The sequence below is a fragment of the Trachemys scripta genome, chromosome 11 (assembly GCF_013100865.1).
Source record: "Trachemys scripta elegans isolate TJP31775 chromosome 11, CAS_Tse_1.0, whole genome shotgun sequence".
Taxonomy (NCBI): Eukaryota; Metazoa; Chordata; order Testudines; family Emydidae; genus Trachemys; species Trachemys scripta.
This window is the reverse complement of record NC_048308.1, coordinates 42,668,170-42,692,175: the sequence shown is the minus strand read 5'-3', so window position 1 is coordinate 42,692,175 and position 24,006 is coordinate 42,668,170. Positions and strand designations below refer to the sequence as shown.

The 24,006-nt window shown below is 38.3% G+C and overlaps 1 protein-coding gene across 9 annotated transcripts in view; it reads left to right on the top strand.

Annotated features, from left to right (window-relative positions):
- The window catches only part of CCDC141 (coiled-coil domain containing 141), a 152,842-nt gene that overhangs the window by 71,052 nt on the left and 57,784 nt on the right, over positions 1 to 24,006 (top strand). For all 9 annotated transcript variants that reach the window (XM_034785769.1, XM_034785770.1, XM_034785767.1 and 6 more), the window contains 6 exons: positions 1,108 to 1,302; positions 9,882 to 10,054; positions 15,520 to 15,661; positions 17,546 to 17,665; positions 20,121 to 20,312; positions 21,927 to 22,103. In XM_034785769.1, coding sequence (XP_034641660.1) covers positions 1,108 to 1,302; positions 9,882 to 10,054; positions 15,520 to 15,661; positions 17,546 to 17,665; positions 20,121 to 20,312; positions 21,927 to 22,103 — 999 coding nt within the window. The remainder of the gene's footprint in view (positions 1 to 1,107; positions 1,303 to 9,881; positions 10,055 to 15,519; positions 15,662 to 17,545; positions 17,666 to 20,120; positions 20,313 to 21,926; positions 22,104 to 24,006) is intronic.

Here is a 24,006-nt window from a genome sequence, read left to right as displayed (position 1 = left end):
ATGAAAAATGTTTAGTCAGAACCCAGTTCTAGTGCTCTGATACTATAGTAATGAGTGCTATGGAAATGTCTGTAAACAAACATCTGTTCCTGGCTCTGCTATGGACTAGCTGTGCACCTTTGGGAAAGGCACTTAACATCTCTGTGCCTCAGAATAAGATTTCCTGTCTGTGAAATGGGAATAGTGCTTACTTCACTCTGCAAAGTGCTTTGAGATCTATGGATGAAAAGTGCTAGTAACAGGATGTCCTGCCCCTTTGATGGCCTGGGGCCTGCCGGCCCTGTTTATTTCTCAGGCAGAGCTGGAGAAGGGCTCAAAGTGATTATAAAACTCAGCAAGTGGCCCAGTTCATAGAGGAGTGGCAGGAGACAGATGGGCTCTGGCAGCAGGCCCTGCAGCAGGGGGATTGAAAGGAAGGTTGTGCAGTGACATCTGTAACCCATGATGGGTGGAGGAGCTTCTTTGTTTTGATGTTTTGCCCAAGTTTTATGTTTGAAGAATAAAACTGGCATGTGTTTGTGGAGTTGGAATGGGGCAATAGTTGATGGAGGCCATTGGAGAGGAACCTGTGATGTGTCCCTTCCAGGCCATGATAAATGGGGCAGCATCCTGACTCAAATGATCATTCAGCTCAGAGCTCTCAGCAAACATAGTTAATATGCCCCCACCATGTGGCACTGAAGCACGAACAGCGAGCATCGTGACAATATTTCAGTTTGTCTTTGGCAGGATGAGGCCCCCAAAGAGCCTGCAATGGCAGTGTGATCTGAACTGGCCCTGAGTGGTGATTAGAAGTGTTCATTATCAAAACCTGAAAAAAAAAAAGTCAGATTTCTGTGTGGTTGGGGCTGCTTTTTATTTTATCCAGAACAATTTGCCCAGTGGGACCGTCCTCTGGCAAATTTGTCACTAGACTCTTATTCATTAAAGCTGTCATTTTGCTAAGAAATCATTGGAGAGAAATTCTGTTTTAGTTGGCTATAACCTTCACTCATATAAAATTAAATGATTGTATTTGCCAATAATTGTAATATGTTACTATGCAACAGTTTCCTTCGGATCATTTTAGATACATGGAGTTAATTAAATCAGCACTCTTCCTTTTAGGAATGGAATTCCACTGTGGAAAAATTAAAAGCAGAAGCACTCAAGATTCTGTTTTCAGAAGACTACGCAGAAAAGGAACATCTGAAGCTTTCAAATCAGAAAATAAATCTATTGCAAGAAGAGTTGTGCCATCGTATGGAGGAAAGGAAAACCTTGTTACAAGAGGCCAATGACTTCTTTAGTGCTGCTAACAAGGTTAGTTAGAGGCCAAGTCTATAATTATAATCTGATCATATGACTGCTACTTTGCTCTTGAAGTCTGATATGCACGGCATTGTGCAAATTAATGGACACGATAATGGAATAGCTGATATGGGACTCAATTAATAAAGAATTAAAAGAAGAAAATATAATTAGCGCCAGTCATCATGGGTTTATAGAAAATAAATCTTGACAAACTGACTTGATTTTTTTTTTAATGAGATTTGGTTGATGAAGGTAACATTGTTGATGTAATATACTTAGATATCTGTAGGGTATTTGACTTGGTACCACATGACATTTTGATTAAGAAACTAGAATGATAGAAAATCAGATTGAATTGATTAAAGACTGGCTAACTGATAAGTCTCAAAATGTAATTGTAAGTGGGGAATCGTCATTGAAAATGTATGTTCCACAGAGATCAGTTTTTGGCCTTGCTCTATTTAATATTTTTATTATAACCCGGGAGAAAACATTAAATCACTACTGATAAAGTTTGCAGATGACACAAAGATTGGGAGAGTGGTAAATAATGAAGAGGACAGGTCATGGATAAGGAGTGATTTGGGTTGCTTGGTAAGCTGGGTGCAAGCAGACAAATGTGTGTTTTATTATGGCCAAATGTAAAGTCACACATTTAGGAACAAAGAATATGGGCCATATTTACAGGATGGGGGAATCCATGCTGGGAACCTGGACCATCAGGTTCTTATATAGCGCATTGCATCAGTAGATCTCAAAGCACTTCACAGTCTTGAATGTATATCTGTACAACATCCTGTGAGAAAGGGAAGTAATTAGTCTCCATTTTACAGAGGGGAGTATTCATAATGTGCATTGTGTAATGCAATTTTTCCATGCAACTATTCATAACTAAAAAGAAAAGACATGTATGTATCTCATTCTCTGTTTCACTGGTCAACAGGAGTATATGCAACAATTCTGTCATTCCGTGGAGTGTAATTGTGATGAAATGTGTGCTACTGCAGAGATCCTGAGGTCCAGGGCTCCAAACAGTTTACCCAGGCAGCTAGAGGTGGCGACAGTATCAGGCTAATGGGGCTCAGGATGTATCCAGACTTCATTGCAGGAGGGCTTAGAAAGAATTGAACTACTTCAGGCAGTGGAACCCATTCAGGTCACCTACATCCATGGGGATTGCTTGTTTTTAATTCCTTGAGGAGTAGAGTTCAGATGGGCTGACTCTAAGTGACTCCCACCAATCTCTGTCTTGGTGTGAGATAGAAAAAAAATTGTTCCCTCATGGGCTCCACAGAAATATGAGGTGCATGGAACTTGCCCATGGCCATGAAAAAAATTATTGCTGGAGGCAATGAAGAGGTCAAATCATTTAACATGAGACTTTGGTTATTGGGTCATGAATGGGTTGCTCAGAAGAAAATAAACTGGAGAGTAAATCCTGGCCATTGCTCCAGGGAGAAAGTGTATCACAAGATAACAGTTCTTCAGTTCTGAGGTATCTTTGATGTCAGGTGCTTGAACCCTGCATGATGGAGCAGTGAAATTATGGCTGAGTCATACTAGCAGATGAATCTCACTGGATCCAAGCAGAGTATAAGAGGTGCTGAAGTAAACTGGTGAGACAGAGGAGATCCCACAGAGAGAACCTTGGCAACAGCCAAGCTTTGAGGAGAAAGCTCAGGGTGAGGTTTATACTCTGCTTTTGTTGTTAATAATAAAGTCTAACCTTAGGAAGGTGATAAGTTTGGACTATGTATAGTGAGTGTGTGTGCACCCTCTTCAAAGGCAGGGTGGAAACTCCATCTGCTTATTTAGTCATAACCTTGTCAATAATTGTTGCTTACCAGACAGGATAAAAACCTCCAAAGGCTTGGACCAAAGTATAGCAGTGCTTTGCTGAAAAATCTTGTGCTGTGCATAAACCTGTCAGAATGAACAAGTTTCACAAACGAGAACTGTCCACCCTGAAAACCCCACCTGAACACCTTTTGGGTGCTTATAGAATCTTTCAGAAACCTCCATCACTAGCAACCTGTGACACTATTTGGCACTCAAGAACTTCTAAAACTAAGCAAAGGTTGTTCATAGATTGGATTATTCCATTCTGGGTGTATTGAGAGAATTATATACAGTTAGCAATTTAGGACTCAATCTTGTATGAGGATCTGTTAATAAGGATTCCTGTAAAGTCCCACTTACTTCACTTGGAATCTTCCCAGGCACAATGGCCTGTAGTAGTGGGTCCTGAATCAAGATTGGGAACTTATTTTGGATTTTTTTACATGCATGTCTTTCTACTAGTTACCTCAAGTGCACTGATGGTTGGTTTGTTTGATGATAGACTACTGTATGACAGCTCCCTTTAATTTAATTTAGTCATCATAGTCAATGCTGTTATTGTGTCTACAGTGGTATAAGCTGATTATTTTCTCTCCATCTATGTTGCTTGCAGATAAAACAAGCATTGGAATTACTCTAGTAACAAAGGGCAGTATAAACAGTTTTGGAATGGTTTTCCTAAGTGGTTATAAATTTTCACGGCTGATATCGTCTCTGATTCTGCCTTACAGCACGCTATTAACTCTGTATCTTTTAGTTAAAATACAGTAAAGTGAAACATTTGTCCTTTTGATGATTGTCTCTGCTTCTACAAACGCTAGTTTTGGAGAATCTCAATTTTTACTGTGTGACAGAGATAATAGACAATATTTAGTTTTTCTCCCTCTTTTCTTTTTCTGTTTGTGTGTGCATGTGTATTATAGGCAGGGCTGGTAGCGTCACCTATTATTAAGGTTATCGGACACTTCCCATGATAAGATTCTCTTTTCAGTTGCTTATAACACCTGTTTGGGCTGAAATTTTATGTGGCAGCTATCTGTTTTTTTTTTTTTTTTTGTAATTTCATCCAAACAGTTCCACCATTTCCAAAAATAAAAATGCTAGGGAAGAATAAGTTGTTTTGCCCATGTTTAAAAAACTCTTTGAAAAGCTCTAGTGCCCCCATGCACTAGAACAGGTATTTCAGTTTGGGCAGGGGTGTGGCCTTTGTGTCAAGGATTTCCCTTTTTGTTTGTGAAAAGCTACCCAAATTTTGCCAATTTATAAGCCATTGAAAAATCACACTTTACCCATGCTCAGTAGAAACATTTTAGATTATAACAGCTACATTTCTTGAAGTGCTACGAAAATGATAAGTACTCTGAGAAATCAGGCCTTACATATCTCATATTGGGCTCTCCAAATTAGTGGAAACATTTTGGCTTTAATCTCTCTGTGTCTCAGTTCCCCAAGTGTAAAATATTTGTGTAAATCTCTGACAATATTCAGAACAAAACTTTTGTGTAGACGGATTTCTATTACACAACCGATCTAAGCTTACTCTAGGGAATCATATACGGGTCCACATTTAAAATGTCAATGTGGACCTGAAGAAGAGCTCTGTGTAGCTTGAAAGTTTGTCTGTTTCACCAGCAGAAGTTGGTCCAATAAAAGATATTACCTCACCACCATGTCTCTCTAGTATCCCGGGACCAACATGGCTACAACAACACTGCAAATTACCTGAAGTTTGTCATGTGCATTTGGACTATGAATATTTCAAGTCTGTATTTTTCCTCCTCACTTTTCCAGGCCTGTATAGCTCAATACATTTGCATCCACTCAACCAGCTAAGGTGAGAAGAGGATAAAAAGTAATACAGCAGCTCTCACTAACCAAAACAGCTTCTGCATCTTCTCTTGAGCACAAGGCATCATTGGACCCCTGTCTTTTATTCTGAGCTTTGCCACTAACCTTAATGTGAGTCACTTAAACAGTCTGTGCCTCAGTCTCCTTATTTCTAAAATAGGGTTTAAAATGTTACACCTCTCCTAGGGGCTTGCAAGGGTTAGTTAATGTTTAAACTCTATGAAGTCCTTTGATTAAAGGAGCTAGAGGAATATGTGAATTATTACCAATCTAACTGTTTAACGTTAATGCTAATGTTTGAAAAAAGACTGCAATGGACACAAGAGGTTGCTTTTGCACAGTTAATTTAAAGGATTTGCAAAGCTCTTGAAACCACAGTGAAATAGGAAGGGTATAGGCTGCCAACCAGCACTGCTGCCCTGGAACAATCAACCCAGATAATGTGAGTGAACCATGGCTTCCCACTTGTGACTGACACTAAACATGGGATAAATATGAATCTCTATGTAGCAGCCATGACTTGATCTAGTTAGCGAGATGGAGTTGGGAATGCAGACAGCACAACCCTGTGGGATTATCTGACAGCCTGGATGAGTCAGATTGAGGAACATCGACAGCACTTAAATCTGGCTAGTAAGGGAGCTGCAGAGACCACCTGATTTTTCAGCTGGTCCTTTTTCAAAAAGTCACCAGCCCAGCTGCCATTCTGTTCAAATTCCTCCTTGAGAAATATAACATGATAGTGATAATATATATTCTTTACTTTACATTTTCCCCCCATTGATCTTTACCAAGAAACAAATATAGCAGCTGATTAGTTATACAGGCTCTCAATACTTACATAAAATCTGATGGTGAGAGGCCTTTTCCTTCTGCCTTTTTAACTACCTATGTTTGTTCTGGAGTGCTGTATACCTTTCTTTTTGGTTTCTAGATTTAATCTCGTCAATATGGTCTTCAAGAATAAAATTCCTTATGTAATGCCTGTTACACACAATAAGCAAATCCTGTTGATTCCTGGGCCCATGCCAGGCGCTCAGTTCTGCAGAAGAATCTTGAATATGTCTTTAAAGTGCCCAAACTGTGCTTAATTATTACTTTGAGCTAGTGGCAATTGAACTTCTTTGTAGTTAAACACAGGTGAAAGGATTTCACATTTTAGGACAAGGGGCCTCCTGAGTACCTACTATCACTTCCTTCAGATGGGACAAGAGGTTATTGAATTGTTTATTCGTAATAAGTTTTCTTAATTAAATCAAGGTAACTTCAAGTTATTAGTGTTGAATTGTTCATTCTGCAAAGAAAATTGTCTAAAAGAGGCAGTAAAACAGTATTTGTTCAATTGCAATCTTTTCTGTTGCGCTCCTCTTGATAAAGATTCCAACAGAAGATTTACACCTTCTATAAGAGAGAGTCCCAGTTACTGTCGCTCTGTATTCCTTCACCTCAGTTAGTTTGCATGTCATCTCCAGGTATACATTGTCCTGCTAATCAGAGTTAAACAAGAGAAACTGTTAATAAATCTCTTACGGTTTACTATAATATCTCAATACTGAATTAAAATAATTTTCAGTACGAAAATTAACTCAATTCGTGGTAATGCCTATACAAAACTTTATCTCATCAACTGAAGCTTAAGGATTGATTATGGCATCTCCTTGCACAGCCGTGCTGAGGGGGAAGGACTCTTTCTGACTTCTTATTGGTGCTTGCTTTGGGCCTAAGCTGCTGCTTTTACTGTGAGTTTCTTCCAATGCTGTGAATTTCTCTTCTGTTGTGCATTTAGTGTTTTCCATTCTTCATTACGGAATGAGCTGCTTTTTTTTGTTCCCTCTCATCTGTCTTTCCATGACTGCCTCAGTTTCAAGGATTTTTGTCCCCTTTTTTCCTCAACTTCAGTGGTGATGGAGAGCTTATCTCTTAGGTGTTTGGGTAAATTCAAGTATCAGGGCTTGTCACTTCTCCATTGACTCAGCACCTGATGGACTGGTCTCAGTTGCTTCTTTAGTGCAGGCATAATATGCTGTAGCAGTCTGGCTGAGAAAGCTCTTCGAAATCTCTGTGAAGTTTTACTTTTAAAAATTTTATTCAGTACATTTTTTTGATGTCATTCCACTTCCATAAATGTTTTAAGAATCTTTGCAGAGCTCTTTCAAACAAATAAAACATTACTCTGTATCAAAGTCTATTTCCTTTACGATATTGCTCTTTAAAGTACACATATTTTAAAATAATGTTTTAAAAAGTAGTTTCTTTTATTAAACAATCCTTCAGGAGTCATCTTGGTTCTTTCTAAAACCTTGAATCAGCAGCATTCTTCAGCCAGTTAAAGCCAATGGGACTGTTCCCCTGTGTAAAGCGAAATATGTGCGTGTTTGCAGGATCAGGGCCTAAGTTTGCTGAGCATTGTATAAACATGCAATTTAGTTAGTTAATTTTCCATTTAACAAATATACATCTCTCCGTTCCTATTATATTAATTTTTTTCCTTTTGTGCATAAGTTAAATATGTTAAATGGGAAATTAATTCTGTTGGAAGTTCTCTACATGAGAAACACAATAGAAGAGATCATAATAGAACTAACACACTGTTTTTGAATATTTTGAACATAATGGCGTTGCACAGCAAACAAAATTTACAAGCAAAAATTGAGTATAGTGGGAATATTCATTGTATTAGTCTGGGAGCATAATGTAATAACTGAGAACATAATTTGGCCTGTGTAGTCTGTATTATTGATTATAATGGATGAACTGAAAGAACTTTAAGATCCCAGTCTAAATTTACAGGACTTAGAGAAAAAATCAGATCTCAATGCTTGACGCATTAGATATAAAAGCCTATAAAAAGGAAAACAGTGTGGAATGCTGCAACACTATTTGTAGTCAGTTTTCAAAATCATTATTTCAGATAAAAAGGGACAGGATTTGGTTAGAGCTGGTTGGGAATTTTCTGGCAAAATGGTATTTGCGGGGAATATACCAGTTTCAACAAAACTTTCATCAGGAAAGTTTTTTCAGGTTGAGGATGGAATTTCTGATCAAAACCAAAAAGAGAGAGAACCCCGCTAAGAATAACCAATAGCCCAGTGGTTAGGGCCCTCACCTGGGAGATAGAGGTTTTTAGCCCATAACCTGAATCAGGCAGTGGGTCCTCTCTCAATCTCTCCTTTTGAAGCTGTTCTGCTTTGGATAGCTAATTCAATGTTCACTGGAACATTGACTTGAAGCTGCATCACCCAGATCCCGTTAGTGATTGCCCTAACCACTGGGCTATAGCGTAAGTCTCTTTCTCACTAGCCCAATGCATATTTAATTTTTATTTATGCAAAGGGCGCCAACAGAGGAGACAGACTGAGACTGACTAGAACCTGGTGGTTAGGGCACTGAACTGGTATGTGGGAGGATGACAGAGTAGGGATTTGAACCCTGGCCTCCCGCATGCTAGATGAATGACCTAAAACATCAGGCTTTTGTCTCTCACTTTCTGTTGTTGGAGCTCTTCCACTTTATATAAATAATTAAACATTACTCATGCCAGAGAAAGAGACTGAGTCAATAGCCCAGTGGTCAGGCATTCCTGTAGGAGTCTAGGCCTGGTTCAGATAAGGGACTGGAACCTGAATGTCTGACATCTCAGCTATTGGCATCTGAGCTATTGGTTATTCTAGGGTTGGGTGTGCTCTCTCATTTTTAACAATAAAAAGAAGAAGAAATGTCTTGCTTTTATCCCAGTGTGGAACAGGAAAATGTTTGAAATCTCCAATATTTTCACAGGATGGACAAAAAAATGCCTGCCCAGCTTTAGATTTGGTCTTACATGTGGAACTTAGTTAATGATTCTGTTGATAATGAATTTGCTAGAACAGAGTTTAGATCTTAGACTGATACTTGCATTGATTCTGCAGTGCTAACATAAGTAGAAAGTAGTAAAAACTTAGTTTTGTTACTAAAGACAGCTTATGATTCAATACACAGTGCAATAAGATCTCTTGGGTAAACATATGATCTCTTGGATCACTTTCTGTAGTACTGCACTAAGCATTTTCTTCATAATTGTCACTACAACCTAATCCTGGGATCATGTCCTAGGTCCCAGTGTTAGAGCAATTACACTTTTTTTCTGCTTTGTTAACTGAGTTTCTTCTGAGGTTGCACAACTACAAAATATCTACTAGCAGAGAATATTTCCCTGGTACGGTAAAGCCAATTATGGGCATTTTGGACTTGGCACATTTCTATTTATCTAATAATATTTGGGTATTAACATAATCTTTTCTTGCCAGTGTCTGCTGTCTTTTTTAAGTCATTGTGCCCCATTTGCTCCTTGCCTGTGGAATAGGAACTTCTGTTTGTGCAGTGGGAAAATAGAGAATATGAATAATACCAACTTCCTGATATGGAAAATTTATGTTTCCCCTGTTTCTCAAAATAAGAGTTCAGTGGGACTTAACTCTTGTATATACCCTGGATTAATTTTAAACACAAAAAACACAGGATTTGTAATAAATTTGGGTCTATGCATCATATACTTTTTGATGAGTGTGCCAAAGTTCCAGTAATACTTGGGGTTCTAAAATATTTTCATCTGCATTGCTCAAGCCACTTTGGCTGAGACTCAGAATCACACTGGTCTGATTATTTCTAGAAAACAGATTCTGCTTTTAAACTCAAAATCTGATCCTGCTCTCATGGACTCCCACATAACTCTGTAGACTTCAGCGGGGTTACACCTGTTTATTCCTTTGTGTACTCTAAATGAGATCAGAATCAGGCCCTAAATTAAGTTAGTGATGTTCATTTTTGAGAAAATATTGAGTGTCCATCTAATATATTTGCTTTGTACAAAATAAATGAATATTATAAATAGAAATACTGAAAAAGTGTGTTTCATTTGGCAGGCATTTGATGTTCTTGGAGGTATTGAAGCTTACCTTAAGCTCCTTAACTCAGAGGGTTTAAGTTTGCCTATCTTGGCAATGAAGCATGAGGAATTACAGGGAGAAATTAAAGACTGCACAGCTGATGCTTTGGAGAAGGGAAAAGCCTTAGTTAGTAAAGGAGATTCCCACAGGTGAGTAAAGAGTGCTCTATTGCTCCATATTTTTCAACTGTTTCAGATCTTCCACTAACCTGATCGAGGATAAAAACTCATTTAGGGCCAGTCTGTGCCCAGTAACCATTTATGTATGGGGCTAGATCTCAGTGGCATGACTGAGTCCGCAAAATTTGTCATTATTATTTTTCACTAATATCATTTGAACAGATTGCTCTGTCTCCTGTCACAAGTTTTTTTTTGTTTTGTTTTTAGAACTGTATACACTATAACATCAATTATATACATCAAAAGCTATATTAGTGCATGTGGCTGCAGTTATGTCAGGGAAATATTTAGGAAAAGACAGTCTGGTCAAGATAAAATAAAATAAAATGTCAACAGATGGTCATTTTTACAACCCCAAATGCAAATGCCTACCTGTATATTAAATTTAATAATTAATAACAGATGAACATAATACATATTAAGCTAAATGTAAGAATATGAACAGTTTCTCTGCTTCTTAGTGACCTTCATTTATTAATAAAATAACCTTTCTTTTCCCCCATCTATTGTTAATAGCAAGAATGGTGTAACTCTATGGACCTGAGTGGAGTTACTCCTGGTTTACACTAGTGTAACTTGGATTAAAATCAGGTTGTTTCCTATTCTTCACAACTTGGTAGGAGATTGATGTAATCGTAATTAGACCCATTCCAGGGCTGTAGAAAGCTTTGCTTCAGTGGGGGACTTCAAAATCTATATAGGAACTCTCTTCACTTCAGGATCCTGTGCTATCACTTACAAACAAACAAACAAAACCCTAGCAACATTGCACTGAATTTCATCCAGAGGGGGCCCTCTAGTCCTACTGCATTCTGTGAGTAGCTCCCACTGGAGTTATTTAAAGCTTTGAGCCAGGCAAAGAGGGCCTATAATAAGTTCAGTGACTTTACCCATAACACACACAGCTGGTTTTATTGTTCTTCTTGCTGCTTTAACACCTACTGGTATTTAAACAGATAAGCAGAATAGAAGAGAGGGTTTTCCTCGGCTTGCTTTCATTTCAGTGGTTTTCTTAAGCCAGCAGCAATCACAGACCCCAGTGGCAGCAGATACAATGCAAACAGTATTCCACATTGCATGGCTTTCTAACACAGCATTGATTGATGGTATGGAGTCTGCAGACCTTGTGAGAATGGATCCATAAAATCACTGCAGCCATTAACTTTCTCTCTCTTTTTTTAAACGTATTCACTGTGTTTGAGTACTCTGCTTCAGACTAGAAGCCCATGTCACAGTGCTGGGATATTGAAACCCCAGGACAGGTCGAGAAGGAAAGTGACAAATTGACATGAAGTAATTGTGTTAGAGGTTTGTGGTGAAATTAAATAAAAATCCCCCTGTATAGGCAACACTGATAGCAGCAGTGCTAATATGTTCTACTATTTGCTGTAGGAATGTGCCCTTACTGAAAGAAGACAAACTCTTTTCTAGGGACATCTAGTTAAAACTTCTCATATCCAAGTTAACCATCCTTTATGGTATTAATATTTTAGTTTTTGAGCATCCAAAATTGTGCTCGACATTTTACAAACAAATAAGAAAGATGTGGTTCCTGTCTAGAAGACCTTATGATTTAAATATGATAAAACGCAACAACTAAGAGCAACAACCAATATGTGTAGCAAAGGTTAAAGAAACAGAGTCACAAGAGGTCACTCAAGTTAATTATACACATCTTAATAGTTTATCAAAATATGTACATTTTGAATATTGAAAATTTCCATATCCTAGCTTTTAAACAAAAACAGACACCTCCCACTTCCTCAAAAAAGAAAACAAAAAACACACGTCTTCTGTTTTTCCTCCTTCCCCTGCTGATTTCCCTCCAATCCTGACAAGTTCACTCACTACCTAGTTTTAATCTTCCCCGCACTGAGTCAGCCTTTATTTATGCTCTATCATCATCCATTATCTGAGACCAAAGTGATCAAATCCAGGTGCCAGAGTTAGACTCCTAAATCTGCATTTGGGCACCTAAATCAAAGGAGCTTGGTTTTCAAAGGGCTGAGTACCTGAAGCGTCCATAGATTTCAGTGGGTGCTGCAGGTGCTTAACGCCTCTTAAAAGAGAGCAACTTTTATATAGATGCCTAAGTATGGGTTTGGGAACTTAATTTTTTAGGCATCCAGGTTTGGAAATGTTGGTCTAATACACTAGCTTTCTTCTTTCAACTTCCCCAACATACACTCCAAAGAACAGCTCTCAGAGTCAGGAACTGATGGCATCAGAGGGGTGTACAGAAGGTGCCACCTTTATGGTGCTCCTGGCGGCCAGTCCTGACATGTCATCTTCAAGATAAGTCACTGCCCCCAGAAATATTTTGAGCTCTAGCTAACATGATGCTTCTGAAAGGAGAGCAGGGAAGTCTTCCCTCTTGGTCATTATGAAACCAATGTGCTATTGGAGGTGCCATCTTTCAAATGAGACATAAAGCTGAGTTCTGACTACTCATCTTAGGAGACTGGCTAGTACTTATAGAAACTGTCCTGTCTTAGGTGATCTGAGTCGCTAAGGGCCTATAGGAGTGCTGTGTCAGGAAAAGGGAGAGATTTTTGGTGGGATTATGTTTGCAGAAAGTGGGTGATGAGTGCTTCTCCCCACCCACTTGAGGTAAGATCCTTTAGTTACTTCAGCAGAGAAAAGGATTTGGAGATGGAAGGAGTCTTAGTTGTGACAGGTGAGTGAGAAGACTTAGTTGGAGCTGAGGTAAGGACACTGCAGGGAACAGGAGAGAGACAGCAGCAGAGCTCACCTGGCTTCCATCATTTACCTTAGTAAGGTAAAGACATGTACTCTTGTCTTTATGGTATGGACTTTAAAGGTTCTATGAAACTTTCAACAAGTGTTCAGGGTGATAGCCCCAAGTTTCAACTTGTGTATTCCTTCCTAAATTCACTCTATTCATTCAACTGGATATACAGTATTCTTCCTATTTTCCTCTCTTGGGCTGTTGTCGAGTGTCTCTGTCCTGTGTTAAACAGCAGTTACTACATTTCAGTCCAGAGATGGCTTCTTTACTGTGGTGAGTGAAATGATCCCTGTATAGGCCATATCATTTTCAAAGTATTTTTGAATTCTTCAGTATGAGAGTCCTAGGGTGAAATCCTAGCCTCAGGGAAGTCTATGGGAATTTTGCCATTAGAGTCAATGGGGCCTGGATTTCACTTCTAGAGTCCTGGCTAGAGCCAAACTTAATACAATATACTAAGAAACCAGGTTTTCTAAAATAAAACATTGGGAGTCAAGGACAGAGAGTAGAAGGGGAAGGAAATTTTAATTTCCCATCAGAAAGACAGTAAAAATAAAGGTCCAGTTAGGGAAGGAAATATAAAAGAATGACCAATGCAAGAGGAGAAACAGAGACAGTGTTTTTACGGAAACATACATGGGAATCTCTGTTAGGACTTAGTGCAGCATGTGGGTATTGAAGAAGTTTAGTCGTATGTTTAAGTGGCTGCTTTGTTATACAAAGGAAAAGAAAGGTGTATTCTGCTAATGTAATAGATAGTTAGCTGTCAAGTGCTTACCATCTGCTAAGAGGAGCAGCCAGTAGAAATTTATGTGGAATTTGAAAGCAGGTTACAGCTCCCTGGAAGAGTAATTGGAACAGAATAGTAGAGACTGTGCCAGCAATGCCCTTCTGCCATGTACATTGGCCAAATCCCCCACTTGGTAAGGCAACGCCCATCTTTTCATATACTGTGTATATATACCTGCTACTGTATTTTCCACTCCATGCATCTGATGAAGTGGGTTCTAGCCCACAAAAGCTTATGCCCACATAAACGTGTTAGTCTCTAAGGTGCCACAAGTACTCCTCGTTGTTTTTGCTGATACAGACTAACACGGCTACCCCTCTGAATTAAATAGATTAAAAAATCCAATTCAGATTTTTGTGTCAAATGAGACTATTGGTAAAATATAGTTACTGATTTCATGTGAGTTTCCATTTTTGAAATTAAAGCCTGTTGAAGATTCAGTTGCACCGTAGAAAATGCATTTTATATTAACTCAAAATTTCTTCAATCAATTTTTTTTCTATTAAGAAAACCCTCATCATCATCCTGGCCAGTCTGATTGCCTATCAGTAGTTTAAGATTTTCCCTCATTTCATTGCTGATTAAACTCATTTTCACCAAGTCATAAATTAATTATTTGTATTAAAGGTATGCAGAATCAGTAGTACTTTCCAAGATTTTATGAAGCTCTAAGTAATCATCTACAGGAGGTATAACCTTAATCTCTATTAGTGTTTGAAGGAGCTGCACTGATAAATTAAAAGGAATATCTCTTCTTTAAGAAATGTTGAAATAAAGGGACAACTTTTTGTAAACTTAAGGTTACACTGAAAAATAAGAGGTTATAAGTATGATGAGAAATTAATTTGCAAAATTCTAAATAACTTATTCCATAAATAATGTCCTTTTTGCTATCTTGGATTTTCTATGGTCCACATTTTCTCACCAGATTCAGTCTAATGCCATACTCCATGGCATTAGATAGGCATGGTTGATCGGGTATTCCTCAACTTCAATCAGGATGGCTGAACTTGGTCTTCTGAATCACTGGAACTGGCCGTATATAAATAGTTGAATTAAGATAAGTACATTAGGAAGTCAGCAGAGATTAAATTGACAAAGTTCACACTTTAGAAGTATTCGTCTTCTAAATTTTTTATTCATTTATGTATTTATTTATCTTTGTCAGAGACAACTTCAATAATAAATTAATTAATATGAGTATTAATTCTTTTTTATGCACCATCTTCAAATCCTAATTCTATGTGATGACTTGTTTACAATTTGGAGAGAACTGCCTCAAGCATTCATATTATTGCGAATTGGCACCCTGGTGCTTAAATGTTTCAGATTATAAAACAATCAGTGCTTTCTCAATTGATTTATTCTACACTTCTATTCAAACAGCATCTTTAAACAAATGTTAGCTTAGAGTGTGGAGGGAATGAGATGACAAGTTTTGTGCACTTACTATAAGAAAATTGAAACATTTGGAGGCTAAGTGAAATATCCTTTTAAAAATAGAAATCTAATCCAGTTGGTATGTCAGATATTTTCAATTGTTCATGTTTCATTTCTCTCCCTTCTGCTCAGTTCCTTTAGGGCCAGAATCTACCTTACTCCATAGGTAGTGCAACTGAAATCATTGGGATTAACAGTGCAAGTAAGGGTATCTCCGTCTGAGCCTTACTTATGCATTGAATGTGAAATAATTTGTTAGGAAATGTCATTTCTCTGCTCTGCTCCTTAAGAATTTTATCTGCATTATTACTGTTACGTTTTTTTAAGACTTGAATTTTTAAAATCTTGCTAAATCATTTCTGATATGAAACAGAAGAGCTATTTTTATTCACCTACTGTCATCTTGCTGGTGCACGAGCCAGGAAAAGTTTTAACAGCTGTATTGTTCCAATTTAGCTCTTGGATGACTGGAATTCAGGAAATGATAGAATATGTTCAGAAAAGAGTGGATCAACTAATCAGACAGTGTCCTGCTTACAAAGAACTTGCTTTAAAGAAACAAGGGCTCACTGCCTCACTAGAAGATTATCTAAAGAAGGTACATTATAAAAGGCATCCTCATTAATGTATTCATGCAGACTGCATTGAATTTCTGTACTATAGCTGTTAGAACATTAGATTGCGCTTCTGGCTAAATAATACCAAATAATAATGTACTTAGCTGGTAGAGAGGATAGGTGAATTGTACCTATGAAATGCTTAGTGCAGCTGTAGGCACCAGTAAACTTAAATGCCTTGCTCTGAAAATGAAGCTGATTCTATAAACACATTATACCTATTAAATAATAAATCATGAATTTGCTTTAATAATGAGCCCTTTGTTTTGGCAAAAATGAGCAAGCAATCCAGGACTGTGACTTGCATGTAAGTTTCCTGCATTCTTTATATTTTTTTCCCAATTTTGTTTTGTGGACAATGAGAAAGGAGGCGAAATAAACTTGGGAGACAATAGGAATGGGGATTGTGAACCACAGCACAGGTGATGTGATTTCTCTGTGCTGCCAAAGGAAAGTGTATCACATTCACAATAACAGCTCCTTTTACTCATTAAGGAACTGATCCTGAAAGATACTGAAAGCCTGCTGAGTGTCTTCAGCTCCCTCTGGCCTCTGTTATGTTACATTAGAGCTAGAATAGGCACTTAGGGCTTCCCTTTGACCCTATGTGCCTGTTCTACCTCTAATGCAATATAATATTTGTAGCAAGGTTCATAGCAAAGATATCCCAAAGTGCAGACCAAAACAGTTAAATCATATTTAATCAATAATTATTCAATATGCAATTTGACATTTCATAATGTACACATGATGCTTATAGTGAACTGTTCTGAATCAAATGGGAAGAAGTGAATTTGCTATCCATGGATTCCTTTACACACATTTTCTATAAATGAGGTTTCGGGATATTGGAGCATGATGAATATACTGCATAGTTTAAATAGTCTAGAAGAAAAGACTGGTATCTGCTGTTGGTCTCATACAAAAGGCCTCACTAGAAAAACGTGAATCTAAATCAAATGAATTCTCTAAATGTAACTATTTTTGACTTCATCATTTTTAGACCCACATTTTCATATGTGGTCTCTGATTCTGGGTGCCTCAGTTTTGGGCACCCCACCTCAGACACCCAGAATTCGAGGACATTTTGAACATTTGAGCCAAAAGGTCTTAGCTTTTCTCACAGAATGCTACCTAGTGTCTCATCCTCCCAAGTAAAACACTTCCCATTGCAACCTCCCACTAAAGCCAAGCATTCTGAAGGATCTGGTGCTAAATTACGCTCCCTTTGACACATACAGTTCCTGGACCAAATTCAGAAGCCCCATTTTAAAATGGATGGTAGATGTGAATTCACATTCTTAGCAGTGGCTATGTATACCACATATAGAGTCCTCTGCAGCTGCTCTTCATGACCTATCCTGTTGCCAGCATGCATGCATAACTCTTGTTGTCATTAAGGAAGTTATGTGCACATATCTGCATAAAATAGACATTTTAGATTGCTAGAGAAGTTTTAAAGATGTTTTTTTTTTTAAATGGCCTAGTCTATAAAACAAAACTTTTTTAAAACATGAAGTATCTTGAAAGTATTAAGTTGAAGGCAGTAAATTCTTATTAAAATAACAATGCTGGATTAATTAGGGATAGAGAAAAACAATTTAGATAAAATGAGAGAGCGCAGGCATGAATCTTTGTCCCAAGTGCAAACCAGACCTTTTAGTCAGATTTGAAATAGTTAGAAGAATTTGGTTGGTTGGCTGGCTTTTTTGTTTTTGGTATCTTCTGTATTTCCTGAAATCAAAGTGGTGAAATGCCAAGAGCTAAGTCTGTTCCCTCACTTTGTTCTATTCAAGTTTGTGTTTTTATAATGCCTAGTGATGTAAATTAATATAATTATGTATATATTTTATTTTTAACTAAAGGTATCATTGTCAATTAAAAAAGTCAGTCCGATACTTGAAATCAGTATGGATCCTGGTTCTTGTTTGACTGAGTCAGAGAAAGTTTTGAACGAATACCTAGAACTGTCTAATCAAGCTAAGGTAAAAAAAAAAAAAACTTTTCATATGCTATTACCCTAAGTATTTTTAGACACAAATGTATACTTTAAAAATTCCAAAATTGCTGAGATGCTCAGCTGGGGATGGGCATATTTCCTTAGAAGGAAAATAAGGCTTCATTTTTATTAAATCTTATAGTCCATCAACAATAATATAACTAAAACTGCAAGCAGGTAATTCTTACAGTTAGGGTACTCTCCATTCTCATCTCAGCCCTATCTTTTTTAGTATCATCCTATCCTCTGTTAGTATCTCAAGACCCAAATAAAGTCAGATTTTAATACTCTTGGAAATGTCATGTACTTGATGTATATCACTGATCCACCAACTTTTGGGGTGTCAAAAATTACATGTTCAAGAATGTGGACATCAAAAATTCCAGTTGTGAGATTGTCTCTCCCACTCAGGTTCCTTCATGCTGGGTAAAAGAGCTGGAATGGTGTAAAAGCCCAGGTCCATGCACAGGTATTGTAGAGACAGCCATAAGGCTGCCTTCCAAGAACCCCTGCAGCATGAATCATTGCAGGGAGGCTGTTATAACCAGATAGGCCCCAGTGCCCCACAACATACAAAAGGGGCTTTAAAGCTACTTTAGCACTCCCCCAACCCCCACCTGCCCACTTTCTACTAATCTGTTGGAATCTCACCCCAGCTTCATATTTCAAGGCTAAGCTGGGAGCTCTTTAAAAATGCAGCTATACATATTCTCTTTGGAACTAGTCCCAATTTGAGCATAATTCTGAAAACTCAGTATCTTTGTTGTTCATTTTCCTTGTTGTCTTGTACCAGTTTATATAATCCAATAATTTGATTTGTGCAGTAGCACTGAAACTAAAATTCACATACAAGCAATTCTGAAGAGCATTCAGCAAGAATATAAAAATACCAGAAGCTTTGTCAGAGCCATTCTTTGTGGCAAATGAGCATGAAATAATTTTTGCCAACATTTCTGCTCAATTTGTGTAACACTATTCTGATGCGGATATTTCCTTTGCCTGTTGTGATCTTTCTCTAGAAACTGTGTAATGTGCTTTGACTACAGTATCCTCGCCACCTACCCATTCCTTCTATGGAATTTCACAGGGTATATAGCTTGCATTCTGGCTGAGTTTCAGAGATAAATATACCGTGTGCTATGAATCCAAAAGATGGACGAAAGTATCCAAAGCTATCTTAGGCCTCTAGATATAGAAATATATGCATCAAACACTTTTCCTACAAGAGTTCATAGTTCTGATGCCATCCTCACAGGTGCAGTTTTGGATGATAACATTATGCAAGCAGGACAATAATTCCATATATTCACATTTTAAAGTATTTATGTATTTTTTGAGAAAAATTGGGATCCAGAAGTCATTTGAAAAACACATAAGCAAAAACCTCTGATTTGTTTCCTGAAATGATTTACCATCATGTTTGCCAGAGTTTTCACATTTAATTGAAACCCTGGATCCTTTCAATGCGAGGGCTGTAAATGCTAGCTAGGCTTTTCACTAGGGTTGGATTTTATTCGTGACCATTCTTATGTGTTCTTGAGAACGAAGTGTTGCGGTCAAAGTCCTTTCTGGCAATTTATTCACTAGATTCCATGTAATATCAAACCAATATCTAACTTGAGGAAGAGGTGTTTCAGATTTTATAGGGCCCACTAGAAAAAGTAGGTGTAACACTTGAGTAAAACATTTGTGCTTACCCAGAGTTGTGAGCTAACACAGTAGAGCTGAAAAACAGAATCTTGGCTGATTCTACCAGTGTGGTGGTAATGTCCAGGAAATCTGCACAACCAACCCACAGAGAGGAGGGATAGCTCAGTGGTTTGAGCATTGGCCTGCTAAACCTAGTTGTGAGTTCAATCCTTGAGGGAGCCATTTAAGGATCTGGGGCAAAAATCTGTCTGGGATTGGCCCTGCTTTGAGCCAGGGGTTTGGACTAGATGACCTCCTGAGGCCCCTTCCAACCCTGATATTCTATGATTCTATAAGATACTACTGGGTTTGGGGAGTGGAGACATGATGTGCTGTTTGGTCCCTGTTCTGATTTTGGGGGCTTGCAGATTTGCACTGCATGGGAACTTATTGACCCTACTTTTGGTTGTGGGTGGCACATCCCTTTCCTCTATCAGTGTTCCCAGGTGCAGAATTTCCATTGCTTTTTTGTCAAGTGGCTACACTGATTTTAAATATTCAGACCCACATTTTTTCCATTTAAAATTAGCAAATTTTATTAGGTTCAGGTTTTGTGTTTGGTTTCAAAACTGTCACAGGAGGTGGATGTTTAGCTTTGGCATTTAATGTACATTTTGAGTTGTTCCTTTGCTATCTAGGTGGGTGGGTTAAACAGAAAGAACCAATACTACCAGAAATTAACATTAGGATGTGAATTTTCACGAGCCCTTTCCAGTCACCATATACTGTGTTCTATGTTTATGCCCTCACAGGAAACATCACATGAACTGGAAGCAGCTGTGAGAATTATTAATGAAGTGGAAGAATTTGAACCTGCAGAGGTGGCAGCTTTCTCTAGCAAAGCTGATCTTCTAAATGAAGAACTGACAACACTTAACAAAAATATTAGTTCAAAACTAGATGTTCTAAAAGCTTATGTGGCATTTTTAAAGTCAGCGAAGGAGGTACAGATTCCCTACTGAATTACTGGACTTCATTCTGTAATTTCACAAGAAGGAGAGAGAACAAGGGTTTTGTCTAGCCTAAAATAGGATCTAGGGTTGCTATGCCAGGGAAGCTGTGCAGGCCTCCTAGCCATAGGTGGCAAGTTATATGGGCCCGTGGTGCCCATGCTCCACCAATATTCAAGAACGTGAGCCTGGCTCCACCAATGTCTGGGCTTATATTTTACATACATTTTGATGAAAACAGTATCTCTGTTCACAATTGTCCACTGAGCATCAACTTGAAGGGCACACTTAACCTTATTTTCATAGGCGAAGGAACTAAGGGTGCGGGGGGGCTGCAGCACCTCTACTTTTTACATGGGGTCCCAGCTGCTGCCCGGGGCTCCGCTGCCGGCCCAGGGTGGAGGGAGTGGACGGGGTAGGATATATATCGGCTTACAAGACAGGTGTGGGGGGCAGGACTTGGACCCGTTCTGGCCACCACCAAAAATTATACAGACTTGGCACCCATGCTCCTAGCTACACAGCCTATAGGCTGCAGTCTATTCCAAATGAGGTCATTTTCCTCAGATAGGGCCTCAATTAAATCAGTGCAAGAACTGTGTGTAGTCCAGCCCTGGTCAGTAAATTTACACAAGCATAAGGATTTGCATGCATGCAGTTTTTGCACTGATTTAACTACGTTGGTTTAAGACACCAATGTAGTTAAATAAGTGCGACCCCTCATGTGGGTATCTATATAAAAGTGCTAACATTGGTACAGCTTGCCTCAGTAAATTAACCAAAACCAAGCTATGTGATCTAATTTCTTTATATTAGTATAATTCTGTCCACATAAGGGTCTGGTTTTTCTACCAATGTAATTAAATTGGTAGAAAAAAACAATTTAGTTAAATTGGTGCAAAAAATGAGTTAAAATGATGCAAGTGTAAACCACTCCAGTTGAGACCATAATCAGTCCCTTCATTTCTAACATGCATTTGGTAACTGATAAACCTGGGCTAGGGATAGAACTAGGGTTTTTTGGATCCTTGTTTTTAAGTACTTTAACACTATTAACTAATATTTTCCTTGTATGTTTTAAACTAAAATGAGAACAGAGGTGGAACTGGATGTTTTAGATAAATTTGGCCATAGTAACTAAGCTCTCAATTCTAGTGACACTAATTAAGAACAAGGTCACATTTACTTGTTCATATCCTAATGTTTGACTGTCAGTATTTTTTTGTTTGTCACATGTGTTGTTGTATTTATCTAATGTTAATTTTTGTTACTTCACATTAAATGGAGCTAAGCAAATTATAATGTTTACATAATAGATGACAGACATTGAACAAATTGCTAACAACTTAAAAACATATTGCTCTGTGCTTAGAAGCTCTCGTTGAATAATAAACTTTTCACTTCAGTCCGTAGCCTATTTGCCAGCTGTTAAAATAGGTTTCTGGGTTACTTAACACACTTCTGCTTGTTTTATGATAGTCCAATTTTCTGTAGAGGAGGATGTGGTTTAAAACATGGAAAGCATTCATTAATGTATTACTCAAATCTACCACCACGTCTGATTTTAGAGTTTGAGGCCTGTACTTTTATTCTTGCATTTCTCTGCAGGTAAATGACCAAGCTCAAAGTCTGAAGGAATTCTATAAATCTGAGCCTGTGCAAACAGAGAGTGAAGCTGAAAACAAGACTGTGATTGAGTCAGCTGATACTCAGTGGCCAATCGTTTTAAAGAAGATTCTTTCCACTCAAGATATGGGGCATGATTTTATTCATTCATTAAATATGGTGAGACTGTAGTTCACTGAGTTATCACTGTAGCAAGGATTAATTGTTAAATTCACAATCATAACTTCAAATATGCACTAAACTACAATAACCACTGACAGATTAAGAGTAGATCTTGGATCCTACTCCCATGCCCCGAGGAGCTTGCCCAGGGCACAGTATTTCTATTGTGTGTCACGGGGTTGGGGGGGGGCGGAATTATAATTAGAGCTGAGTAAAATTTGGAATTTCCATCTGTGGGAAATTTTGACACTTTATTTATTTATTTCCATTTCAAAATGGGATTGATTTTATTATGGGTTTTTTTTTTTTTTTTGGCAGCACAGAAATTCTAAAAAATTTTTATTTGGAAATGGCAAAACATTTCATTTTAACATTTGCAATAGAAACAAAACATTTAGACATTTCTGAAATTGAAATGTTTCAATTTGTTTTGTTGAATTCACTCCAAAGGCTCCTTTTCAAGTGAGATCAACATTACACAGCATTTCCCAAGCATATTGCCTTATGAGAGGCATAGTTTGGGTCCCCCGTTGTCTCCTATGAGCCCGTCTCCTTGGAGGACTATCTATGTGTCCATGCTGCATTGTGGAGGATGAAGTCCTCCAGGGAGACCAACTCAAAGGAGACAGTGAGGGACCCAAACTACACTTTCCATAAGGAAATGCTAGTAAAATACCCTTTAATTTTTTTAACTGATTTGAAACCAAATGTTTTGGGTCAACTCAATATAACAAAATATCTTGATTCAGGCTGAACTGACCCAAAACAAAATATTTCATGTTGATTTTCTCATCAGAAAAACTAATGTTTTTAGCAAATTTGAAAATTTTGATTCTGCAGAAACTGCATTTGCTATCAAAAAATCATTCCCATGGAAAATTCCTGACCAGCTCTAATATTGATGTCATGGCTGTAAAGCACAATATTGATGGCTCCAACCGTAATAACAGTAATGTGGTTAAATTGGGAGGAAATTCTTAGGTGAGAATTATTTTTAACTTGAAATTTCAAAGGAAGTTAAGGCAGCTTAAACATTTTATCACCACCTAATTCTTGTAGATTGATCTTGCAGAATTTGAAAACCTTCCATTACAGTGCAGTAGGGCATGCCTGGATATGTAACCCTCTTCAGGCCATGCAGGAATTGCTAGCAAGTGACCAGCTGATTCAGCTGTGTATAAGGATAAAATGCATTTGTAGACAATTTAAAGGTGAAATCATCCCTCCCATCCCATGCAGAATGTGAGTGAGGAAAGCTAGGTCTGCACCTCTCAGCCCTCTTCTGCACCTTGTGGAGGGCAATTGGCATATCTGGGATCTGCATGAGTAGGCTGGACACTTGGAAGCCAGGAGCAAGAGCAAGTAGGCCAGCCGTATGTAGTTTAAGCAGAAAAGATTATATAGCTTGGGATGGTATTATTTCTCCTACTGAGGTGCCTTCTGAGAGTCCCAGGGGCCACCACAGTCAGGATCCCTGTTAGCATGATTTTGATGGAGCTGTGCCATCTGGGGTTGTGGAAGCACAGGGTCTCCATGCGAATAACCCTGGCCTTCTGCAGATCACTGATCCTTTGTCAGGTTTGTGGGCTGGCCCTAACTCCTATTCCACTGGGGATGAAGCAAACCGCACCCATCAAAGGAACAGTAGGGGAGGAATTCTGCAAGGAGATCCTCATGGACATTTTCTCCCAAACCCCCTTCTTATGGGTTTCTCCAGAGGAGGAAAAGTTTCAGGCCATTGGTCTTTAAGTGAAGCACTGACCTCCAGATTGGATGCCAGGCAATGCTTAGTTCTGGCACTGATATGCTGTGTGGTCTGAGCAAGTCATGTTAGCCTTTTTGTGTTTGTCTCCATGCAGAAATTTACACTTCCCTACATCACAGGGGGCCAGCAAGGATG